Here is a 22,041-nt window from a genome sequence, read left to right as displayed (position 1 = left end):
GTTAGCTACAGAACAGTACGAGACCTACGGAACGTCACTGACCCACAGTAATGAGAACGGTGTCCGTTTTTCTGAGCGAGGCTGGCAACCACAGAAGGAAACACCCCAACACAAATCCAAAGCAGCAGCTACAAAATACGGCGAGTTCAATGCTTCAATCTTATAAAATAAGAATCTAGATTAATTTTAATATTAAAGCAGAGACAAAATATAATTTTAACATAGTTTTAATCAAGTAATGTAGCTGTTTGAAACAGGAAATTTTAAGACCACTGAATAGATCAAAGTGAAGGATTAATTTATTAGGACAGCCTCTACGGATAAAACTCCTATTATGTGGATTTGAATTCCACTGAAGTTTGGCACCAGACTGAATACTAGTCTAAGCCAAAATTTAGTGTTTAGAAGCCCCAAACAGGTTTTCCTTCAGGTTAAAGAAAGGAAAAACAAAACAAAAACAAAAAACCCCAACTGTAACAGAACCCCATCAGCTTGACATTGGGCATGTTGAATGCAGCTTGGCTTAGGTCACCAGTATCTCCTAGAGGACTTCAGATGATGAAAGCAAACTGGCCTACGGCAAAGAATTTGAAACCTCAGTGAGATGTAATTTGTAAAAATTCCATCTCTTTCGTGTGACAAAGCACATTCCCTCCAGGTAGGTTCTTCTGCTTCACTCATCAAAATCGATCAAAAGGTGGGGGGGCAGGGAAAGGACGGGGACCGATTTGTAGGTCTCCAGTAAGACTACTTGATTTTACCTCCTTGAAATATCAAGCTAACAAGGTTTTATTGTATCAAATGTTTGTATAATTTCCAATGTGAAAAATTCTTACATACATTTATTAAGGTCTCATTATAATTTGTGAAAATGGATCACAAAAGAAAGGTGAATGACGTAAGACAGCACTTCCAATAAAATTAACCCTCTGGATTGTTGATTCCCAGTGTACTTTGTGGAAGGAATAAATGCAGCAAGTTTTTCCTTTGAAGATGATTTCTCAGATACAGCCATAACCCATATCACTTGAGTTTGGATCAGCTAATTGAGCCAACCTCACCAGTAAGTTATTTCTAAATCTAACTCTCAGGATGGGCTGGGGTCAGGCCCTCATCACCTGCATTCAGTAGCCACCATCAGACTTCTTGAGTGGCTATAGCCAATGTGAAATAAAAAACACCTTTAGTTTTACACCAAAATATAGGCTTTAACTTGAAGTACGCTTTTAGCGTCTTTTAAATAAGACATTTTGGGGGGAGGGGGAATCACGTCTGAGACACGGTAACACTTATTTTGGCAAGATAGCAACCAAACCCTAAAAAGCATAAGCTAAATATCCACATGTGAAAGGCATTAAAGAACAAACCATATTATCAGAAGAAAATCCACAATGAAAAGATACAGTATGCCCTTAACATTTTCAAATTAAATCATAACAAAAGTTGAAAAATTATGCGTAGTTTTTGCTAGAGATTAAGTGCACCTTTTCCTGCTTCCCCCAAATAAAATCATAGCTTACTATATAATCACACCCTAGTTTCAGAATTTTCCCAGTCAGTACAAAGCAACAGCTACATACACATAAAATGCTTATTTGTTAATGTAATAATTCCCCTGGCTCATCCAACGTGCAATGCACATGACTCCAAAGACTACAATTTGGGGTAAGTATACACGAACTGAAAAAACACAATTCAAGTTTCAAAACCTGCTCTTAAAATTATTTATAGGACACTCAGGTCATTTTTACTTCTCAGTAAGATAAAGATGTTGCACTGCCATTTGATTATCAGTCCACCTTGGCATGGGAAGAATGTACATTACCAGATGCCAATCTGAAGGACTGAACGCTTGAAAGTACTGTATTTCTCAATGGCTGATTAAGATAATTACACATAAGCTTATGTTTACATTCTGCTGAAGACATCTTTACAGTCTCAGCATCTAACAAAATCTAACAGGCTCCAAAAATCTTATCAGGTTAATGATGGTGCAGTATTTTTTAAAGAGGAGCCATTTCAGCTTAAGTCATTCAGAGCCAAAATCTGAAGAATGACCAAAAATCAAATCTTTATTTAACTGTATAAATGTGATCCAAATGTGTCCACCACTAATTTTTCAAAAAGAAACATGCTATAAATAAGCAAACTATATCTGCTCACTGATAGGTGTATGGACTCCCTAGATGTCTTGTTGGGCTTAATTACAGACCACTCACAGCAATACATTTTTAGTAGAAAGTGTAGCATGATGTTAAGCCATTCTAGCTTTTGCACATACATGTTGCACTTCTGGCTGATGATGCAGAAAGATTCGCAGCATTACACTGTTAAGCTGGGCTGCACCCACCCCTTTAAATGGCATCAATATCAATGTCATCATCCTTGTTGTCAGACTTCACAGCTTCAACTTTAGGTACGCTGGCAGTCTTCGAATACACCACCTGGTAAAACAATTTTATTTATTGTAAATCTTTACCCCAATGAACCTATTTATAAAATTATTAATACAAACCAATGGTCAACAAGGGAGGAAAAGGTACCCAAACACAGCCATTTTTTGGGAGAAAGTGTCTGTGCATGTGGGCAGGGGGAGCACAAGGGGCAGCAGAGGCAGAAAATCCCAAGGAAGCTTCACAGATTTCATAGGGCTTCATCTCAAAACCCGAGATCACATCCCGAGGGGAAATCAAGAGTGGGCTGCTTAACCAACTGAACCACCCAGGTGTCCCAGAGCCAACACTGTGCACAAGTTTTTGTTATTTGAAAACTAAGTTCTCTCTGAATACTAAAGTCTCTTGAGGTCTCTCTCAGCCAGATAGCATCTTAATTTTTATGGACAACTAGCACCTATACTCAACCTACACTAACACTCCTTTGAAAATTCGTAGGTCTATTTACGATCATGTCCCGGGGCAGGAAGGATATCCCCAGCCCTTTATAGTAACATGTTAACTTCCCAAATTATTGAGACCATGTTCTGCTGCACCTTGGAATTTCAAATTACCCAATTATTATTTTAAGATTTTTTTTTTTTAAATTTATGTATTTGACAGAGAGAGATCACAAGCAGGCAGAGAGACAGGGAAGCAGGCTCCCTGCTGAGCAGAGAGCCCGATGAGAGACTTGATCCCAGAACCCTGAGATCATGATCTGAGCTCAAGGCAGCAGCCCAACCCACTGAGCCACCCAGGCGCCCCAATTATCATTTCAGAATCCCAAACCCTAACACAGTTTACCTCAATATTCTCATCTTCATCATCATCTTCACCACCAGAAGATTCCTCCTCTGCTTCCTTCAACCATTTTATAAACGGTTCTGCTTTGACACGAATCTCTTTGGCAAGATCTTTAGAGACGTATTTCTTAGAGGCCTAGAAAACGTTCAATACAATTTCCTTAGTTGGAGAAATCTAAAGTTTATCTGCCTACACTGAGCTCTTTAAAGTGACGGGGTCGTATCTTCATCTTGACTTCTCAACAGAGCCATTTATTCAACAAGTAATAATGAGTCTGAGGAGTTTAAATACTTTCTTCTCTTATTACTAGGAAGCTGCCACAGTGGGAATCATCTACAGGTTATACCAGGGACTACATTTCAATGTAGCAGAAACTCAAGTATCAGAAGTTACTTCTTCCTAAATTGCCCCAACGACATCTCAGTAATACTTCTGATCTTCAAGAACCTATTTGTATGTATCTATCTATTCCCCACCTTTTCTGACCAGCTGATGATGACTTCTTCCTCCAACAGATCTGCATCATACATCTCCTTCAAGATATGGGGAATCTTGGAAATGAGCTGAGCTTGATGCATTGCTACCACACACTCCAAACCGTGAAGAAGGTACCGTTGAGCTTTTTTGTTGTTGTGACAAAACTAGAAATAAATTTATTGGCATTAACAAACTTTTAAAGAAGTTTTAAATAAGTATACGCACTGTTCAAGATTGTGCCTTAAGACTATAACTTTAAACAGTGGTATAAAAATCTGTGTACTGCTTTAGCTATGAGACTATATACAGTATTTTCCAAATATTCCCATGCTTGTTAAGATAGATCAATTATCTCCAGTTTTAGGATAACAGAGAACAAGTTCCCAGGGTCACACAGCTCTAACCTCATTTATGAACCTAAAATAATTTGCTTACTCGTAGGAAATGGCGCCTGTATTTCTTAATTTGTTCTCTAATCTTCTCATTAAAAAGAACTTCAGTCAAAACAAGAGGGCCCATGGCTTTTACATCCAATCTTTCTGCTTCAGCAACAATTTCTTTGTCTGATGAGTCAATAATACCTTCTTCTTTCTTTTTCTGCAAATAAAAGGAAGCAATTCAGTGAAATGGAGACACATTTTGGTCCAACGATACCAGTTAGTCCCTACTTTCATGGACATTTTTCCTACCAAATTTATTACAGTTTCAGAATTTTTCCATGAAACGCACATGCCAAAGATAGTACCTGGAACCACCTCAGGAAGTATTTGAACAAAAAGTTTGAATTTTCAAAAGATACTGTAGGAAAAAATGTTACATGCCAGATAATAAGCATAAAGTAACGAACACCTTTACAAAAACCCAAGGCTTGAAACTGATTATCAAGAAAATTATCAAGAAAATGATTATCAAGGAAACTGCTCCTGACCCAAGTTATTTTACCTTAACGAAATCAAACAGAATATTGACCCGCTCTTCAACAGTCCTTTCCAAATCATCAGTGAGTGTCAGAACTTTTGCATGATCACTGATTTCATCCATTCTGCGTCTTTGAGCTTCCTCAGTTGTATCCTCCCCCCAATCATCATCCTCCTCTTCTTCCTGTCAAGAACAAGTATACGTAGTCAAATGCCATAAAAACACAAAAATATTTCTGATTTCTCATCATGTTAACGGCACTGAGTTCATTTTCCATAAATATAAATTGGACCTACATTAATCAACCACGCATAACCAGGAACCCAAGACACCATGCAATGTTAAAATGAAGATGTTTCCTTTTTTTTTTTTTAATTTTATTTGACAGAGATCACAAGTAGGCAGAGAGACAGGCAGAGAAAGAGGAGGAAGCAGGCCTCCCGCTGAGCAGAGAGCCCGATGCAGGGCTCAATCCCAGGACCCTGGGATCATGACCTGAGCCAAAGGCAGAGGCTTTAACCCACTGAGCCACCCAGGCAACCCCCCCCTTTTTTTAAAAGGATTTCTCTTTATTTGAGAGGGAGTGTGCACATGCGCGCACCTGCTCATGAGGTGGGGAGAAGCAGACTCCCTGCCGAGCAGGAAGCCAGGATCATGACCTGAGCTGAAGGCAGTCACACTTAAGCAATTATGTCACCCAGGTGCCCAAGTTTCCTCCCCCCCGCCACCAGGTATTGTATTTCACCCAACTTTAGTGCCCACCACACATGCACCACTGCACTCACCGCAGCGTGTGGAGGAGGACTGATCTCATTTGGCGGTGGGGGTGGGGGCGTCTCACTGCTGGACACAGAACCATTTTCCTTGTCTTTGCCCTTCCGGTTTTTCTTCTCCTTTTCTTTCTTCCCTGTACCGCTATCACTATTCTCTACAGCAAAACAAAAAGAAAAGTAAAAGTTTAATACTACAGTTTACGGTACACCTTACTGTCTCTTATGGACATTTAAAACCGTTTGCTTCCTTTTGCTTTGGAACCTTCCCTCAGAAAACCATACGCAGGAACAATACCACTTAGAATTCTAGGATTCACAAACCAAATTCTTCCACTATCACTTCCTATGTGAAAAAACTCAAGAGTAAGGACATCATGTCCTAGAACAATAGAGATATTAACTGTTCAGTAAAATTAACGTAAACTGGTGATATCTCAGAAGATGAGGAGCTTAATGAAGGCTGGCACTCCTGACCCTCTCGTCCCCCATGAACCCAAACATGAGCACTTCTCAACTCCACTTTAGTCCAAAGCTGTTAACACTGTCTAAGTCTATATAACAGTTGGTCTCATGGAGGAGAACACTGGAATAGGTTAGACTTTATTGCTATAGCAAGCTTAAATTGTGTCAGACAACTTCCATCATCTGCCACAGAGTGTTGCTTGCAATGTTCTAAAGCCACTTGGGCTTAATGAGCCAGGACCCTGATACATAAAACACTGTGCTCCAAAAGTAGATTGTTTGCTGGGATCCTAATTTTATTTTTAAAAAATATTTAAAAGAGAGAACACACTTGCATGTGTGCACACAAAAGGAGGAGCAGCAGCACATACCATTAAGCAGGGAGCCTGATGCAGGGCTTGACCCCAGGACCCTGCGAACATAACCCCAGCCAAAAGCAGATGCTCAACGGACGGAGCCACACAGGCGCTCCTGTTTTACAATATCCATTTCACCTATTCTAAAAGGACAGGTCTTAGAAACTGAAAACATAGGGCACCTGGGCGCCCTTCGGCTTGGGTCATGGTCCCGGAGTCCTGGGACAGAATCCCACATCAGGCTCCTAGCTCCGCAGGAGTCTGCTTCTCCCTCTCAAGCAAATAAAATTTCAAGAAAGAAAAAACTGACAACACAGCAGAGTTTAAGTTGTAGCCTGTCCTTCTCACCCCGAATGATACATCTTTCAAAGTCATAGACTCAACGGAAAAAGGCACAAAAATTGGACCTTCCGTATAGTCTAGTTTCACAACAGCAAAAAAGCTTCCATTGTTTCCAATGATCAGCTGCCTCACATTAAAATCTTGCAAGTTCTTCATAAAGACTTACCAGGTGGGTTTTTGAGAATGAACGTGCAGAGTTTATGATGTGTGTCAAGCATGCCTCGATAGCCACAGGCTTTACAAGAATTACCTATTGTTTGCTTCTTTGGATTGACATGCTGCCAAAAAAGGGGAGTAAAAACAAGTAGGTTATCTATATACAGACTACAACAAATTTTGTAAAAAAACGTTAAATGAACTATTTAAAAAACTTGCTGCTTTATACAATCTGTTTGCCATTAAGTTTGCTCTGCCTTCTCAGGAACATACATTTGGTGATATCAAAGGACTGATCCCAAAAGCAGATACGCAGTTTTTCCTCAGAAAGACTCACCAGCTCTGTTTCAGGATTCTCACACTCAGGACAGAGAACAAATTTTTTAATGAATCCATCCAACATGTCTTGCAGCTTATTCGCCTCATGAGATCCATTGACAATGTAACGGTCATTCTTAACATCAAACTGGGTCTGTGCTCCCAGCTCACAACCAAAATATTTGGTGGGATCTATTGGGGTGGGGGAGAAAAAAGATTTATTACCTAGATGTTCTACTACTCATCCACCCTTATACAAATATAACTCCCTTACGCTTTTATACTGGGCTAAAATGTGTTGAGCAGCTTTGTTTACCAATAGTAACTAACGAGCTGGTTTTCCAGCCCAAGATTCCACTTAACCCTGAAACACACTAGCATACAACTCACTTCAATCACACAGATCCAAGTCTGTCACGACCATAGTGACACTATGCTTTGTCAGACTCCTCTTAAGAAGCGTTACTTACACGTTGGAGGCCGATTAAGCGCCTTTGCAACGTCAACCATGTTGACTATAACTGTCTTGATACCATTTCCTTTGCCCTCAACCTAAAGAAAAAAATAACTTTAATTTTGCATTATCTACCCCAAGACATGCAATCTTTAAAATTCTAGGAAAAGAACTTAGGCCTCAAAACTCAAACAAAGATGGGTATTACCTTGGCAATCAGACGGGGCATCTTGTAGCGATAGAACTGGTCTGACACACTGCGGTTGACATTGACAGACATTTTGGCTTATTAGTGACTTTATCAATAAGATGAAGAGATCTTTGATTGCAACTTTTTGGTATCTTCTGTCTGGAGAAGAAGGGATGACATAAACGACTGCAAGAGTTCTCGGTCTCTGACATGAAAAAATTTTCGCCACTGAGGCTGTAGGCTTCTTGCTTGTATGCTATGTGTCCCCAATACAGGTACCAATGGCTGCGCAACAGCTCTGCAAGAGAAGGAAGAGCACACAACCCCCGACGCTTAGCGGGATCCCCGCGGAGGAAGCCTCCCTTCGCCTCCCGGTGACCCCACGAAGCACCCCGGCTCGCGTGAGGCGCCGCGAACACTCTCCTCGAACACGGAACACCTGTCGCAACAGAAAGGGGCTCCGCGTGGACGAGGACGGGCCTCCGGCCGGGAGCCGCCACACTCCCAACCGCGCTGCCTTCGCCCGGCAAAGGTCCGCTTCGGGGGCGCAGCCACATGTCCACAACCGCGGACGCGACGGGCCACGACCTCTTCCCCGCAGACCAGGCCTCGGCTACGTACAAACTTCCCAGCCTCCTCGCTCAGTCCGTGTCCAGCACCCGGGCCGCGCTCGGGGAGGCCCTGCCCCGGCCCAGGACACGGCGTCTCGCGGGAGCGTGCACGGACCGACCGCGGGGGCAACGACCGAGCGCGGCCGCCCCCGCCCCTCCCGTCCCCGCTCCGCGCGCACGCACTCGACCTTCGCTCCGGTGCCCATGGCCACCGGCCGCTCCGCCCGGGGCAGCGACCCCGCCATGCGCGCCACCCGGCCTCGGCGCGGCGGGGGAAACGAAAGCGGCCGAGGGGCGCCGGCCCAGGCCGCCCCCGCCCCCGAGCGGGCGATGACTCATGAATGCAGCAATGGGGCCTGAGTCAGCCCGCGCGGCGCGCTCCCGCGGGGCGGGGGAGGGGCCGGGGCCCGGCGGGGGGAGGGGACCGGGGCGGAGGGGGGGGCGGACAGGGGCGGGCGCCGGGGCGGAGGGCAGGGCGGCGGGGGCGCGGGGCCCGCGCGCCCGCCCGAACTGCGCCACACGCGCGCGCGGGTCACGCGGCGCGCCGCCATCTTGTGCGGCCGCCATCTCCCCGCCGGCCCGCCCGCGGACTCACCGTTTTCGTCAAATAAAGACATAAACCCAACGCTGCTCGCCCGGGACTGGGATGAAGTGAGGCGCGTGTGAACCCGAGTCCGAGGAGCGGCGGCGGAGGCGGCGGAGCAGCGCAGCGAGCAGCGGCCGGGCCAGGCGCCGCCGAGCAGCGGGGAGGGGCTGTCCCAGCGACGTCCGGGGTCCACACCCTTCAGCGCCCGGGGCCTGGCGACCTGGCGCGGAGAAACGGCGCCGTGAGCCGCGGGCGTCGGGGCGCCTTCCCCGCCAGCCAGCGGCCCGCGGGGGTCGAGGGGGCGGGGAGGACTGGGGAGGGGGCGCGGGGCCGCCGCCCCTCCACCGGACTCACCTCTGGAATGTTCTCGCTCTGACTGAACAACGCCGCCGCCGCGCTCAAGCTACCCTCGGCCCCAGCGCCCGCCCCCCGCAGCAGGCCGCACCACTCATTGGCCCGAGGCGTGCCCGAGCTCGCTCGTGATTGGCCACGTGCCACGTCAGTCGTGTCTTTCTCCGCCCCTTCTGCTTCCTGGGGCTCCTCTCGCCGCCTCAGCCCGCCCCCAGTCCCCGGGTCCCGGCTTCGTTCCCCTGCCCTCCCCTCCCCCGCCTTTCCCAGAGGCCTTCGCGGTCTCGCGAGAGCCGGCTGGCCGCGGCAGGGGGTTGGCCGCGGGGCCGCACTTTGTCGGTTTGAGCGCGGGGGGGGGGGGGGGTGGTGGAAGCTGGCGGTTGGCTCCCCTCCCCCGTCGCCTGGACCTGGCTGCGTTCCCGCCGAGTTCCCCGTCGCGGCGGGTGCTCAGCCTCGCCCGGGGGCGGGGCGGGGGAGGTCCTCTCTGTCTCTTCCGGCCGCTGGGGACGCCCGTCGTCGAGCTTCGAGGAGGAAGTTGTGCTTCCTCCCCCCTCCCAAGGCCTGGGGGGACCGTGGTGACCGCGGGGCCTGGGTCTTTCGCCCCAAGTGCTGTTCTTCTCTCCGAAGCCGGGGTCCGGTGTCCCCTTGACAGGGGCGTGGTGCGGCCCCCCGCCCGCCCGCCTGGGCCTGCAGGCCTGGCGGGGCTTAGCACTCCGAGCCCCAGATTGGCTCGGGCCCCCAGGACCCTCCTGGAAGTCACCCGCCGTGACTTTGCTCAAAGTAAACATGTCATTGGGCCCCCATTCCCGGGACCCACCACCCACCACCCCAGGTAATAAACTGTGACCTCCCTGCGGGGCAAAGCGTAGGCCAAAGCAGGCGTTCCTCGCAAGTGACCAGGAGAGCCTCTGCTGTCCTCCTCCTGCGGAGGCGGTTGCGGAAACGTGTATTTGGTTTAAACGTGTGAATTGCGACTGTAGAAGCGCATCCAGAGTCCATCGCGACATTTGAAAACATGTTGGCTGCGGTAAAACCAAGAGCCAAATAAGGCGAAGGGTGGTTTCCCGGGCGGGAAGCGGCTGTTGAGGTCGTTGAGGTCAGGACGAGGTGGGTAAGGGGCTGCCCATTGTTCGCCCAATCCTGTATGCGAGAAAGTTGGAACTGAAAGGTGTGTTGCTTTTCACCAAAGTTCAGAATATTCTTCCAGGATTGATACGCTTTGTAAGTGGGTGGGGAAGTTAATAAATCAAAGGGGCGGTGTGTCCTTCCTGCAGGAGCTAATGGGATCCTCGCACGTTGTGTACAGCGGCGTATGAGCGGTGGACCAAGTGCGTAAAGCTTTATGAGTACCCGGATTCCCACCAGGTCAGTGGGAAGGGTAGACCCGGACAAGCTGCTCCTGGGTCAGCATGTAGCGTGACCTAGCCGTTTGGAAACACTGGCGTTTTTGCACGCAAATGACCCTGTTTTAGAAACTGTTGGAAAATAGGGGTATGAAACTAGTCTGAGGGAAGGGGCTGGCCTTGTCCGAAAAAAAATTTTTTTTTCAAGATTTTATTTATTTATTTGGACGCTTGGGTGGCTCAGTGGGTTAAGCCTCTGCCTTCGGCTCAGGTCATCTCAGGGTCCTGAGATCCAGCCCCGCATCATCAGGCGGAGCCTGCCCCTCCGCCCCCCCCCACGCCTACCTCTCTGTCTACTTGTGATCTCTCTCTGTGTCAAATAAATAAATAAAATCTTTTTTTAAAAGATTTTATTTGTTTATTTGATGGAGAGAGACAGAGGAAACACAAGCAGGGGAGGAGGGAGCGGGAGAAACACTCCCCGTGAGAAGGGAGCCCGATGTGGGGCTTGATCCCAGGACCCTGAGATCATGACCTGAGCCGAAGGTAGACACTTAATGACTGAGCCACCTAGACACCCCCAGAATTGGTTTTTAATGAACCTAAATACCAGGTGAGTTGTTATTATTTGGGGCCAGGTATGTTTGATGGCCCCATATTTAATTTCATTCAAAAAGTTTGTACTAATTTTAATTTTTAGCAGGTGTACCACTCATTTGTCTCTAATGAGGGACAATTTTTAAAAATTATTGTTAACCCTACCATTTATTGAATGCTTCTCATAGCATAGGAATTTGCTTAGTGCTTTGAGTATACTCTCTTAGTTACTTCCTAGCCCCTATGGAGAATTTTTATTCCTATTTTTCAAATAAGCAAACGGAAGCTCAGTGGAAGAAAATCAAGCAACTTGCCCAAGATCACATGCTAGTAAGTGGCGGAGCCGGAATTTAAACCGAGCTCTGTCTGACCCCAGAGTCTGTTCCCTTAACCATTACATGACGCCGCATTCACAAGTAAATATAAACATACATAAATCTAGGCAGTTTTCAGATGTAATCCCTTTTAATCCTTTAACGACCATGTGAGGGAGTGTTGTTAGTCCCATTTTACAGGTGAGGAAAGAGTCAGGAAGGTTAATTTTCTCAAAGTCACCTGTCTAATAAATGGTGGACAGTGTTTGAACTCTAGCTTGACGCCAGGCTCATTGCACAATTCTGCTTCCTACTTCTGACTCCCCGCCTCATTTGGCTGCAGTTCTCCCAGTCAGGTGCTCTTAGTTTGCTAAGTAATGGGCACTTGGTGCCTTTGGAATCGTTCAATGAGTGCGCGAATTAGCGCATTTCAGCGCGAGCCTTCCTTGGATGGCAGGCAGGGATAGCTGCTGAGACGGTGAGTTAGTAAATCAGCCTTACGGTTATTCAGATATCGGTGTCTGTTCTGTTTAGCAAGAATTTGCCCCCTCGAGCACGATCAAGTCTGCCTGGACTGAGAGAACCTTGTGTTTCTGAGCTATGGGCCCCTGAGGGACCAGCACGTTGCCCTCTGTGGTGGGCTGTCTGGTTGGACAGCTGGCCTCTGTGACATCCCCCTCTTAGCTACCTCTAACCTCCGGCGCACTGCCGAAGCTGCACACTTAGTTAAAGTTTCTGACTCCCCAGCTTGGGAATGAGTTATAGGGGATGTGTGTGGTTTTTCTTCCAGCGCCAGCCTGTCACGGGGATTGTGCATAGAGTAGACGGTCCGAGCTGCTGGGAGGGAACTGCAGGTTCTCTGATGAGTACGGAGGCAGTCAAAGGCATTGGCTATGTTGAAAGCCAGTGTCCTGGGGTGCCTGGGTGGCTCAGTAGCTTAAGCATCTGCCTTCAGCCCAGGTCATGATCTCAGGGTCCTGGGATCGAGCCCTGCATTGGGCCTGCTTCTCCCTCTGCTGCTCCCCCTGCTTGTTCTCTCTCTCTGTCAAAGAAATAAATAAAAAATCTGAAAAAAAAAAAAAAAAAGCCAGTGTCCTAAACCATGGTACTCTAATGCACCCATATTGAACATTTCTGAGTTGCTGGGCTACAGGCCCCGCCCACATTGCCGGCCTTGCCCAGGGGCCATAGGTAAACAAATAGCAGCTCTCCGCCTGCTGGACACCGCAGGAAGCTTGCCCCCTTCCTGAAATCTCTGACCCTCCAGGCAGGATGTCTGCCTGCCTCTGTGACAGGCCCCTCCCACCCTCCCGATACTTCTGCCACCCCGAGGGCATGCAGTGGCCCGTGATTGTATTTGCCTGTTTACTCGTCTGTCTTCCTCAGTAGGCTAAACAGCCTGTGGGCAGGGGACCTGTCCTTGAGGAGGAAAACGAGTCAGCTCCAGAAGAGACAGAGGCAGGAAGCAGAGGTGGCCGTGGGGAAGGGAGGAGGCATCCCCGTGAGGTGTGGCTGGAGGCTGACGGCACGTCTTCCTGCTCCCAAGCATTTGAGTCCAGTCAGGCTCCATATTATGTGATATTATGTCAAGTGCAAAATTGTATTGATTTCAGTCGACGATGGAGAAATGTGGGTGACCGGGCATGCCGCAGGTCCTGTCTTCTGGGAGGCGAGGTGTATGCTTACAAGGTGTAAGCAAGCTCCCTCACCTGCTCGAGGCTAGTGGTAGTAGGGAAGGCATTTGCTCACACTTAGCTCACTGCTTTGGGGACGCACCACGTGGTCTGGAAGAGGCCCAGTGTGGCACGCGGCTGGCTCTCTTGCCTGCGATTCCCTAGGATTCCTGACAGCCATTTGCAGTCCTTTGTCAGAGAGCATCTGTGCGTGTTCCCATCGCTGCCTTTAGTTGTGAATCTGGCCCATTCTATCCACCCAGGTGAAGCAGCCACATGCCAGCCAGTGAGCTCATTGATTGCAGGTGAGCTGTGGGTTGGGACCTTGCAGGGTAGCAATAGACCCACGCGACCCAGAAGCACAGTCTGTTATATGCTCAGCAGAGTCAGCTGCTACTTTGGGTGGAGTTGTTATCTAGACCTAATTTGGGGGGGGTTATTTATTTATCTGAGAGAGAGAGAAAGAAATCATGAGCCGGCGGGTGGGGACAGAGGGACAAGTGGACTCCCTGCTGAGCAGGGACCTAGATGTGGGACTCCGTCCCAGGACCCTGGGATCATAACCTGAACCGAAGGCAGTTGCTTAACCGACTGAGCCAACCGGGCGCCCCATGACCTAATTTTTGAGTACAAATCATCTATGCTATATTCTCGATTCTATTTCTTAAAGGATGCCTCTCTGGCTTATCTGTGCATGACTTCGTTTCCCAAAGCCAGTAATTCTCAAATGTGGGTGAGCATCAGATTCTCTGGAGGGCTTGGGTCACCTGGGTGGCTCAGTTGGTTAAGTGTTCGACTCTTGATTTCGGCTCAGGTCATGATCTCAAGGTTGTGAGATTGAGCCCTGTATCAGGCTTCCCGCTCAGTGGGGAGTCTGCTGCTCTCCCTCTCTGTCTGCCTCTCCGCCTGCTCTCTCTCAAATAAATAAATCTTAAAACAAAACGGACAAACAAACAAAACCTCTGGAGGGCTTACTGAAACGCAGATTGCTGGCTCCTCCCGCGTGTGTTTGAGGAGGTCCAGGTGGGGCCCAGAACTTCACTTTCTAACAGATTCTCAGGTGCTGCAGGCGCTGTGGTCCCAGACTACTGTGCCTTAAGGTCAGGGGGCCACACGACTTTGGAGCCCAGGTACCTCTTTTTCCCTCACCATAGATTCCACAGCTAGGTTTGGAGATATCCCATGAGCCCTCACTCAGACAGTCTGTGAATCAAACTAAGTCCAAAAAAACCAAAATCGAGGTCCCAATGACCGGTTGCAGCCGTGGGGTCCTGGCCCGATGGAGAAGTTGTGGGGCTGTTGGATGGCGGTATTGTGTGCACCATGCCCAGTGGGACTGCGACGGTCAGTCGTCCCAGCGGCAACGTGCTGCTGGCATAGCCTGCCCCCGCCCCCGCACTGTGTTCTGTCACCTGCATGCCGGCACCTCAGGGAGCGGCCAGTGCCCTGCCATCCCCTCCTCTTGTGGCTGGGGAAACAAAGGCTCAGAGAGAGGACTTGTCTCAAGGTTGGGGCCGGGAGCCTGACTTCTGGCTGTAGGGCTTTCTCGCTGGGTAGGACCTCGTTATCCTGTTTGGCTTATCCCGGTTCTAGAGTTTGCTTCTCTTCCTTTGGCTGGATTTTAATGGCTCCGATGCCCTTTTTTAGACACATCAGACAGGACTTGGGATCCTCATGCCCCCGATCTTCCTCATCCCGCCACTGAGCACCCTGGCTGCGGCTGAGCCTGGCATTTGAGACACAGATGGGACTCCGTGGGTGCTGTCACCACTGGTACGGTGACCTTGTTTGGGAGCCAACGTGGAAGAACCCGAGGGATTCCACTGCCATTTCAGATATCTGATTCCTTGGGAAATGGGCAGCGCCGGGACACACTCCTGCTGGCCTCCAGAGCCGAAGGTGGGGCATGGGTGCCCAGGAGAGAGCGGAGCCATGGTCTCTGTGGGTGTGCCCCTGCGCCCGTGTCTGGGCACTGGGGCAGCTAAGACATCGCACTCATGGTCTTGGGCTGCCCTAACAAAGTATCACACACCTGGCTTGAAGCAGCAGAGATGTCTTCTCTCCTGGTTCTGGGGGTCAGAGGTCTGAAGTCAAGGTGCTGGCGTGGCGGCGGGGGCCCCCACCCTGTTTCCCCGGGGTGGCTTGACGTGCCTGGCCCTTGCTCAGCATTCGTGGTTGGGAGACAGGGCTCCCTAAGTGTCAGCAAGCACCCCAGGGGGCGTCTAGCTTCCTGGAGCTCACATAGTGAGACAGCCCTGTGGCCTTAGTGCTTCATGGACATTAGCCCACCGAGTCCCTGAAACAGCCCTCCTGAAGGGGGACAGTCTTGTTGCCCCACATTGCGGTGAGGAGGCTGAGGTCAGGGGGTTGACAGAGCTTTGTCAAAGTCAGAGCAGACCTGGTGTGTGGGGACAGCAGCGAGTGCCACATCGGTCAGACCCTCTTCCCCTGTGATATGGGGGGGCGAGGGGAGGCCTTATGTCAGCTGCCATCCCAAACCCCAGTGCTCGTCACATTTACTCCCTCCCCCCACTGCTCTGTCGGGGCGATTACTGGGGCTATTGGCCTGATTATTTTCTCGATCCTGAAGATGATGTTTCTAAATTTCCATTTGAGCAAGATTTAGTCCATTTTTAGGGTCAGTTTCCTGGGGTTTTTTTTTGCATTCTCTAGTAGATGGTAGAACCATCCAGAAACCATAACAATATGCTCTAAATAACCTTTATTTTGTGGTACTGATCTGAGTAAATATAGTTCACACCAGATGGGACTTTTTGCAATCTAGAGTTCTGAAAGGAAGAATGGAATTCATTTTGAGTTTCCTTACGTTAAGTGAGTGGTTTTTTTTCCCTGGGGCAATCAACTCCCACATTCAATATTCCCAGCGTGACATTTTGTACCGTTATACTTGGTAAGTAAAGCCCAGCTATTCTGACCTTTACGTGCCGGGAGTCTGCGCTCAGAGCTCCGTTTTTGGTTTAGCTCATAAAGGCTGCTTGCATGTTTGCGTATTTCAGGCAGAAAGGAGTCTTTTGGGCTAAGTCACTCTTGGCTAGATATTCACAAAGTTCATGGCTATTTTTAACACACACCTTTGCTGCTTTAAAACCACAGTCAGCATTTAAAGCCATGACTGGCTTATTTCACTTTGCATAATGCCTTCAAATTCATCCATTGCGCGAAGCGAAATAAGCCAGTCACAAGAGGACAAGTACTGTGTAAGTCCACTTATAGGAGGTTCGCCAGGGTAGGCGGGTTCACAGAGACAGAAAGTTGCATGGTGGTTGCCAGGCGCTGGGGGAGGGAGGATAGGGAGTAGGTGTTTAATGGGGACAGAGTGTGAGGTGGGGAAGATGGAAACATTCTGGAGACCGATGGTGGGGATCGTTGGATGATGATGTGAATATTCTCAGTACCATTGAACCATATAAAAATGGTTGAAAGGGTCAATTTTATGTTACATCTATTTTACCAAAGTCAGACAAAAAAAAAAAATCCTGCAATGACCTAAACAACTGTATCTAAATAAAGTGATGACGGATGTAGAGAAGCCTCACTCCTGCGATGAAATACAATGTGCCCCACGCATACGACCAACAGTCACGTGTATATTTATATGAAATTCGTTTTCTGTTTTATGATTTTCTATATTTTTCAATTGAAAAAGGTCCTTGGAAGAATATAAATGTCAGCTCTCTGACGAACTCTGTGACTTTGGCCACCTTTTTTGCATTTTGAGCTATTATTACCCTGTAAGCCAGGTGGGGAGATTTAAAGGCGGAACAAGTAGAAACCAAAGTAAATCGAGATCACCGGGCAGTGGGGTTCGAGTGGTGACAGTCAACAGCAGCGCTGGAAACTTCTTTGTCCCCCGGAGCAAGAGTCGTAAACCTAAGTCCTGCAAGGGCAGGGCAGGAGATCACACAGTGCGGAGAAGGTGGGCGCAGGGCAGGAAGGGATGGCGGGGACTGTGGCATGAGGATAGGAAAGCTTCCACACTCAGTGAAGGAAACAGAACAAAACGAAAACTCCACGCAGGCAACAAGACACACCGGGGTTGTACCTGGCCTATGGGCCACCGGTTTACAGTTTCTGCTTTTGGGTGAGAGCCTCTTGGGTCTGGGAGTGGAGAGGTCCCCCCTCTACCTTTCAGAAAAATCTGAGATGCAGATATGGACTGCTTCAGAAAGAACAGGTCAGGAATCTAGATCTTACACAATAATTTCAGGGCTCTTTTCTTCCTACCTGCTGGCTGGAAATGTGTTTTTTCCACCCCCCCCCATAGTGTATCATTCCAAGTTTGAATTTGAATCTCTTTAAAAACGTAGATAAATCTGTTTAATTTTATCTTACTGCACAAATCAAGTCAGTGCCTAGTATTTTTCTATTTTAGTAATAGCTGCTACGTTCTAAAAAAATCTAACACTTAGTGGTCACCAACAAATTTTGATACACACACTATACTATGTGTCTGCCAGCCTTTCCAAAATTGCCGTCATTTGCATTTGGTTCTTTGGATTAAAATGCCGAAGGAGTTTATTGGTGGACATTTTCATATCTCGGATTCTGCTGGCCTTCTAAGATATATAGCAGATTTCGAGAAAGATAGATTTTTTTAAAGATTTTATTTTTTTAATTAATTTATTTGACAGACAGAGATCACAAGTAGGCAGAGAGGCAGGCAGAGAGAGAGAGGAGGAAGCAGGCTCCCTGCCGAGAGCCCAACTCGGGGCTCGATCCCAGGACCCTGGAATCACGACCCGAGCCAAAGGCAGAGGCTTTAACCCACTGAGCCACCCAGGTGCCCCGAGAAAGATAGATTTTTCTATCTATGGCTCTCAGGTGAGAACTGAGGTTATTTTCAGGAGAGCTCTAAACCAGGGCCATGAACTGGCAGATCCAGGAGGAGTATGGCTCATGCAGATGTTTTGGTGATCATGTTTTGGGGGAGGAGGGGGTGAATTGGCTTTAGGTCATCATGTGCTCGGGGGTGTCCGGCAAGCTCCCCAGCTCCCCTGCTAATAACGTCTCCCCTTTCATGAACCTACAGCCCTGCAGCCCCTCCCTGGCCACAGAAGGCATGTGAGGTTGTGACCCACCTCACTCCAGGGAGATCAGTGTGAGGCTATCAAAAGGAGGTTCTCCAGGACACGTGTTCACAACTTAAAAATGTCAACTGACCTTGCCGGGGACAACAACTCGTGTGGTTGGCAGACTCGTCCCCTTGAACAGGGGACAGACCTGGTTAACAACCCTCGTGGAAGGGGTGAGTCCCAGGGAGTGGCGAAGGAGACCCCCATGTGTATAGAAACGGAACTCCTGACCATTCCAGCCCAGTGCAGCCCGGTACGCATGTCCAGAGCCATCCCCACGAGCCCTGCAGGGCCATCAACAGAAGGCATGAGGAGACCATAGTCTTTTTATTGTGCACCTGCTGGGCAGCAAGTTCTGAGCAAAGTTCTTGTGCATAGGAGGTCAGAACCCATGTCACTAACAAGCACTGGTTCTGAGGGGGAGCTTGGGGGACCCCCTCGGCCCAGTTTGCTTAGAACCTCCATGGTTTTGGCGACAAAAATCCCTCGCCCTGGCAAACCTCTCAGTCCCAGGCAAACTGGAACAATTCGTCACCCTGGGGAGGGGCACACGTTTTCCCTAAATGACCTGGTGCAATATAAAGGATGGGGAAGAAGGGGGCCGAGAGGACAATGGAGGTCAAGTCCCCGGGCGCGTTGTCTGCCTTGGAGACACTGGCCAGAGAGCACTTGCTCCAGTTTTACTCTGCTTGGTCCTTGAAGGGACGGGGGCCCTTTGGGTTGGAGGGAAGCTGAAAGGCTTCGTGGGGCAGCGAGGAAATCCAGGGGAGGGCTGACAGCACAGGGGAGGTTTGAAGGGAGGGCCAGGAATATGCCGGTGGGAAGGCGGAAGGCTGGGCCCTGGGCCTCCTGCTAAGGAGCTCTTGGCTCTTCTCATCCAGCTGGGATTGCCCGGGTGGCCCCAGCAAGGTGTCAGGATGCCTCTAGGAGTCTGGCTCTGCCCTTGGCCACTTTCTCTTTTAAACCCCTGGAACACAAAATGACTGGATGACATCACTTTGTCTGGGAGAACTTGGATCCCAGCTGCCCCCTGGGCTGGCCCTGATGTCTCGTGTTCGTGCTTTCTCTCTGGCCTGCTGTCCCCCCATGCTCTGGGCGGGGTGGGGGGCTGGGAAATGCCCGCAACCCCACGCCTCCCCCTCGATGAGCCTCATTCTTGGCGCCTGCTTAGGGACCGTCCTTCCGGAGTCCCACACCTGCCTGGCAGCTTTCTGCCGTTCCTTCAGGAAACACAATTGCTGATTACGCTCCCAACCTGAACAATAGAGTTTCCTGCTTTGAGAGACCCTGACCTTCGAAACAAAAAATCCTAAGTGTCATGCTGTGTCCTCCCAGAGGTGAGCAGGGCACCGGAGAGAAGGGAGGAACTCTCGCATCTGCACCGGGCTCCTCTGCTCCCGGGCCAGACTGTGGGTTGTCCATGAGCAAGTGCTGTGCACAGCTGGTTCGGGGGGCTGCTGGGGCGTCCAGCACCGTTTCCCGCCCACATTGGCTCTTTATCAAGTGCTGAGTGTTGGGGTCAGTGATGGGACCCCACTGCATTAGGGAATGGCCCCATGGTAAAACTTCTTACTCACACAGCTGCTTGTCCCCACCAGGAGGAGTGAGGTTTGGGCAGCACAGGCCTGAGAAGCATGAGATTGAGGGAGGATGTCACTAATCGACAAGGATATGCTATGTTGGCTCCGGCTTTCCGTTAACCCAGCAACACATGGTGAGTGCCTCCCCCGTGCGTTGCTGCGTCAGCCCCTGTGCTGCCAGGGAAACCCACCATCTGGGAGGGAAATCACCAATGGGACGTGGCATTCAGAGAAATGATGTGGACTGTGGGCTGCGGTGGGCAAGGAAGGGAGTCCCTGTGTGTGGGACAGTGGCCTTGTCAGGCTCTGGGGAGGAGGGAGGAGGAAGGGAGGAGGAGGAGGAGAGGCTTTGGGAGTGAAGGTGAGGAGGTAGAGACTGCTTCTAGAAAAACTGACTGACCCAGGCCCCCAGGTCTCAGAGAGAGCACTCGTGGGACACCACATGAGTTCAGAGAGAAGTGCTCTGTGCTAGGCATGGTTTTTGATTGATGAATCAACATTTATTGGCCGCCTCCTGTGTGCAATCCTGTGCAAGGCTCCTGGGGCACAAGGATGAGCTGGAGAGATGTGGTCCTTGTCGGGTGGCGAGCGGCTGGGGTGAGCAGAAAGGGTGAGTGAAAAGGAAAGCCCGGGGTGTTGGCCTGGGCGCGGGCAAGTGCCCAGCCACACGAATTCCCTAAACTCAGGGCAGGAAGTGGCCAGAGAAGCCGTGTGGGGGGACCCTCCAGGCAGGGGAAGAGCACAGGTAAAGGCCCAGCATCAGGATGAAGGCATATGGGCTTTTGGGAGAGGAAGAAGTGGTGTGTCCCACCTGAGGCGGGGCCACGGGCGTGCCCACAAGCCGCACAGAGGGGAGACGGTGCGTGAAGAGGGGTGGCTGAATCCCAGCATGGAACGAGCTCCCCAAGGCTCTGAGCAGAGTGGTGGGCCCAGGGGAGCAGGCTCGGCGGGGTACCCCCTACCTGGGCATTGGAGGAGGGAATGGGCCTCCATCCGGGTGGTGGTGTGTTAGCGGGAGACATACAGAAGGCACGTCGGGGTGGGGGTGGGGGTGCAGGGGGGGAGGTGCGGGGGAGGGGCAGCAGAAGTAGCCCTGCCCCGTTTGCTCTCCCAGTGACCATTCCCCAAGTGTGGGCTCGGGCCCGGCCCTGGGAGACCTCAGCTAGCCTGGCTTCCTTCCCTGCCCACCAGGACCGGGCGGGGCCTCTGACGTGCCCAGGAGCTGCCCTGCACCGTGAACCTGGCAGGCAGGGGTGGGTGTTGCGCGGCCGAGCTCGGAGGAGTTTTATCGCCCCCCCCCCCAGCTTCCTCTGCGCCTATTGTCCTCAGGGACCTGGGTCTCCCCACAGCTGGCTGCTTGGTGTCTGTGCCGGAAAGGCCAGTAGTAGAGGCCCGCGGAGTCTCCCTCCAAGATGCTGCTCCTCCTTCGTGCGATGATCCTGGGGTCTGTGGCCAGGAGCAGGTGTGTTTGCGATGACATCAAGGTCCTGGTGAGCTGAGCCTTGTCTCATTATTTTATGACCGTCTCTGTCCTTAAGAGAACTTGGTCGCAAGGTCGGTCCCTGCTGGGTAGTGCTCCCCCGCACGTCCGCTGCCATTTCCTGGCTTTGCATGGTCTTGGGTTTATGCGTGTCTTTGGCAAACGATATTTATCCAGATTTTTTTTTTTTAAACAGTGTGTCAGTTAAAAAAAACAAACTGGGGGCGCCTGGGTGGCTCAGTGGGTTAAAGCCTCTGCCTTCAGCTCAGATCATGATCCCAGGGTCCTGGGATCGAGCCCCGCATCGGGCTCTCTGCTCAGCGGGGAGCCTGCTTCCCTTCCTCTCTCTCTCTGCCTGCCTCTCTGCCTACTTGTGATCTTTGTCTATCAAATAAATAAATAAAATCTTAAAAAAAAAAAAACCTGTCCCTTTGTCCCTCTGACTGACAGGTTTAGTCCATCTTAACTACTGATTTGGGCCCATTTCTACCATTTTCACTTGTTAGGTCAGCTTTTCCCGTACTTCTTTGAACCCCTCCAGTCTTCTGCATTGGGGCCTGTGTGCGCACCTCCAAGCGCAGGATGGGGACGGGGCAGCTGCTCACATCCTTTGGTCTCGCCGACCCCCAGACTCCTCTCGCGTCCCTAACACCTGCCGCGTACTTCCACAGGGCTCCCGATGGTTCTCTCTCCACGTGTCTCTGAATAGTCTTGGCTTTTTTCACGCTCTC

General features: G+C 50.1%; 1 protein-coding gene and 1 long non-coding RNA gene across 3 annotated transcripts; one reads left to right on the top strand and one right to left on the bottom strand.

The window, feature by feature from the left end:
* Positions 1 to 211: 211 nt before the first annotated feature.
* Positions 212 to 9,451, bottom strand: EIF5 (eukaryotic translation initiation factor 5). 2 transcript variants are annotated; one of them, XM_080807373.1, is made up of 13 exons: positions 9,237 to 9,451; positions 8,892 to 9,102; positions 7,704 to 7,983; positions 7,512 to 7,593; positions 7,061 to 7,233; positions 6,734 to 6,845; positions 5,420 to 5,562; positions 4,659 to 4,817; positions 4,152 to 4,313; positions 3,716 to 3,880; positions 3,240 to 3,374; positions 2,351 to 2,444; positions 212 to 574 (listed from the first exon to the last, which is right to left on the bottom strand). In XM_080807373.1, the coding sequence occupies exons 3-12, from the start codon at positions 7,773 to 7,775 to the stop codon at positions 2,355 to 2,357; spliced, it is 1,293 nt and encodes a 430-aa protein (XP_080663499.1). In that variant the 5' UTR covers positions 7,776 to 7,983; positions 8,892 to 9,102; positions 9,237 to 9,451; the 3' UTR covers positions 212 to 574; positions 2,351 to 2,354. The 2 variants fall into 2 exon arrangements, with proteins under 2 accessions (XP_080663499.1, XP_080663498.1); XM_080807372.1 differs by having other exon boundaries at positions 212 to 2,444.
* An 8,763-nt stretch (positions 9,452 to 18,214) lies between these two features.
* On the top strand, positions 18,215 to 21,292 carry LOC308346521. Its single transcript, XR_013967191.1, has 3 exons — positions 18,215 to 18,423; positions 19,849 to 19,964; positions 21,180 to 21,292. It is a non-coding gene; the product is annotated as an uncharacterized lncRNA (long non-coding RNA).
* Positions 21,293 to 22,041: the final 749 nt, after the last annotated feature.

Source organism: Martes martes (genome assembly GCF_963455335.1).
Source record: "Martes martes genome assembly, chromosome: 7".
NCBI classification, from domain to species: Eukaryota; Metazoa; Chordata; class Mammalia; order Carnivora; family Mustelidae; genus Martes; species Martes martes.
This window is presented reverse-complemented; position numbering and strand designations above follow the sequence as displayed.

Coding starts and splice junctions, on each gene's coding strand:
- EIF5 (XM_080807372.1), bottom strand. CDS start 7,775: ATGTCTGTCAATGTCAACCGCAGTGTGTCAGACCAGTTCTATCGCTAC. Junction 7,594..7,703: donor TGCCCCGTCTGATTGCCAAG/GTAATACCCATC, acceptor TTTTTTCTTTAG/GTTGAGGGCAAAGGAAATGG. Junction 4,818..5,419: donor GTCCTCCTCCACACGCTGCG/GTGAGTGCAGTG, acceptor TGTTCTTGACAG/GAAGAAGAGGAGGATGATGA.